The 1,500-nt window shown below is 47.0% G+C and overlaps 1 protein-coding gene across 1 annotated transcript in view; it reads left to right on the top strand.

The window, feature by feature from the left end:
- The first annotated feature begins 78 nt into the window (after window positions 1-78).
- LOC110339147 (olfactory receptor 10AC1-like) overlaps window positions 79-1,500 on the top strand; it is a 3,599-nt gene continuing 2,177 nt past the window's right edge. The window contains exon 1 of the mRNA XM_021222689.1: window positions 79-223. Coding sequence (XP_021078348.1) covers window positions 79-223 — 145 coding nt within the window. The remainder of the gene's footprint in view (window positions 224-1,500) is intronic.

The following is a 1,500-nucleotide window of genomic DNA, read 5'->3' as shown; positions in this document are numbered from 1 at the left end:
GTGGTGATGGTGGTGATGGTGGTGATGGTGGTGATGGTGGTGATGGTGGTGATGGTGGTGATGGTGGTGATGGTGGTGATGGTGGTGATGGTGGTAAAGGTGATAATGATGGTCATGGTAATGATGGTGATGATGGTGGTGGTGATGAAGATATTGAAGGAAAATGTTAAGGTGTGGAGGATAAGAAGAGGAGAAATGCATGCCATCATTGATATGACCTTTGGTAGCTGAGTGTGGAAATGGATCAGTTCTAACAATCCAGGGAGATATTGAATAGGAAAGTGATGAGTTTAACATCCCAGCAGAGTCTAATAGTCCCAGTGATAGGAAGTGCCAAGAACGTGTTTAGGGAGAATTCAGCAGAATATGGAACAATCGCTGTGGGTAGAGTCGAGGCCAGGGGCTCTCTGAGAATCCAGGGCTGGAAACTCAGGTCGGGATGGCAAGTAGGGGTTCCAAGGAAATGTGTGAGGATTGAGGACCAAGCAACAGGTCCACTTACTTTCAGTAATTCAGCAAATAACACAGACAGCTCAGGTTGTCCATCTCAGAACACTGAGGTTAATGGTGTCATGGCAACTGTGGCTTCAGAGAGTGGCACCCAGCCTGCCTGGGAACAGGCACACAAGTACAGCCTTGGAGGTTCTGTCACTGACGCACACTCCCAGTCCTCACTGGGGGATTCTAGGCAGGGGCTCTACCACCGAGCCACACCCCAGCCCCTCACTGGGGGATTCTAGATCTTGATTCTGCACTGTTCTTGATTAAAAACTCACTATAGTCAGTGCTGTGAAGTCATTAGGACAGTCAAGTGTGGTAGTGCACACCTATAAACCTAGCACTAGGAAGGCTGAGGCAGGAGGATCATGAGTCTGAAGCCTTCCTGAGCTACATACATACCTTACATCAAGAAAAAAAAAAGTGAATCTAGAAATAGCTCAGTCACCAAAGTGCTTGTTGGCAAGCATGAGGACCTGAGTTCGAATCCAAGCGCCCACATTAAAAAGCCAGGCACAGTGCCACATGCCTGTAAGGCCCAGAGTGAACGGATCCCTGGGGCTTATTGGCCAGGTAGTTTAGCAGAGTTCCCAAACCCCATGTTCAGTGAGGGACCCTGTCTTAAAACTAGTTGACCAGGGATTGAGAAAGTCACCTGTTACAGATGTGTGGTCCCCACACACCCATGCACACACATACATGTATGTGTGTGTGCATACATACACATACACACCAACTTTCAATTGTGGTGTTGCAAATGAATTGTATTGGGAGTGAAAGGACCCATGAGGGTGAGTTGTGATTATCCAGGAGTCAGAAATGAAGAACAGGAGAAGAGAAGAAAGTGTGGTATGAGATTCCATCGGCAGGGCGTGCCTCCTTGTTATACTTTTTTTTTTTTTAATCTTTTTTTTTTTTTTTTGTCTTTTTTGAGACAGGGTTTCTCTGTATAGCCCTGGCTGTCCTGGAACTCACTTTGTAGACCAGGCTGGCCTCGAACTC

Source organism: Mus pahari, chromosome 23 (assembly GCF_900095145.1).
Source record: "Mus pahari chromosome 23, PAHARI_EIJ_v1.1, whole genome shotgun sequence".
NCBI classification, from domain to species: Eukaryota; Metazoa; Chordata; class Mammalia; order Rodentia; family Muridae; genus Mus; species Mus pahari.
The sequence above is the reverse complement of the archived record's forward strand: the minus strand, read 5'-3'. Positions and strand labels throughout refer to the sequence as shown.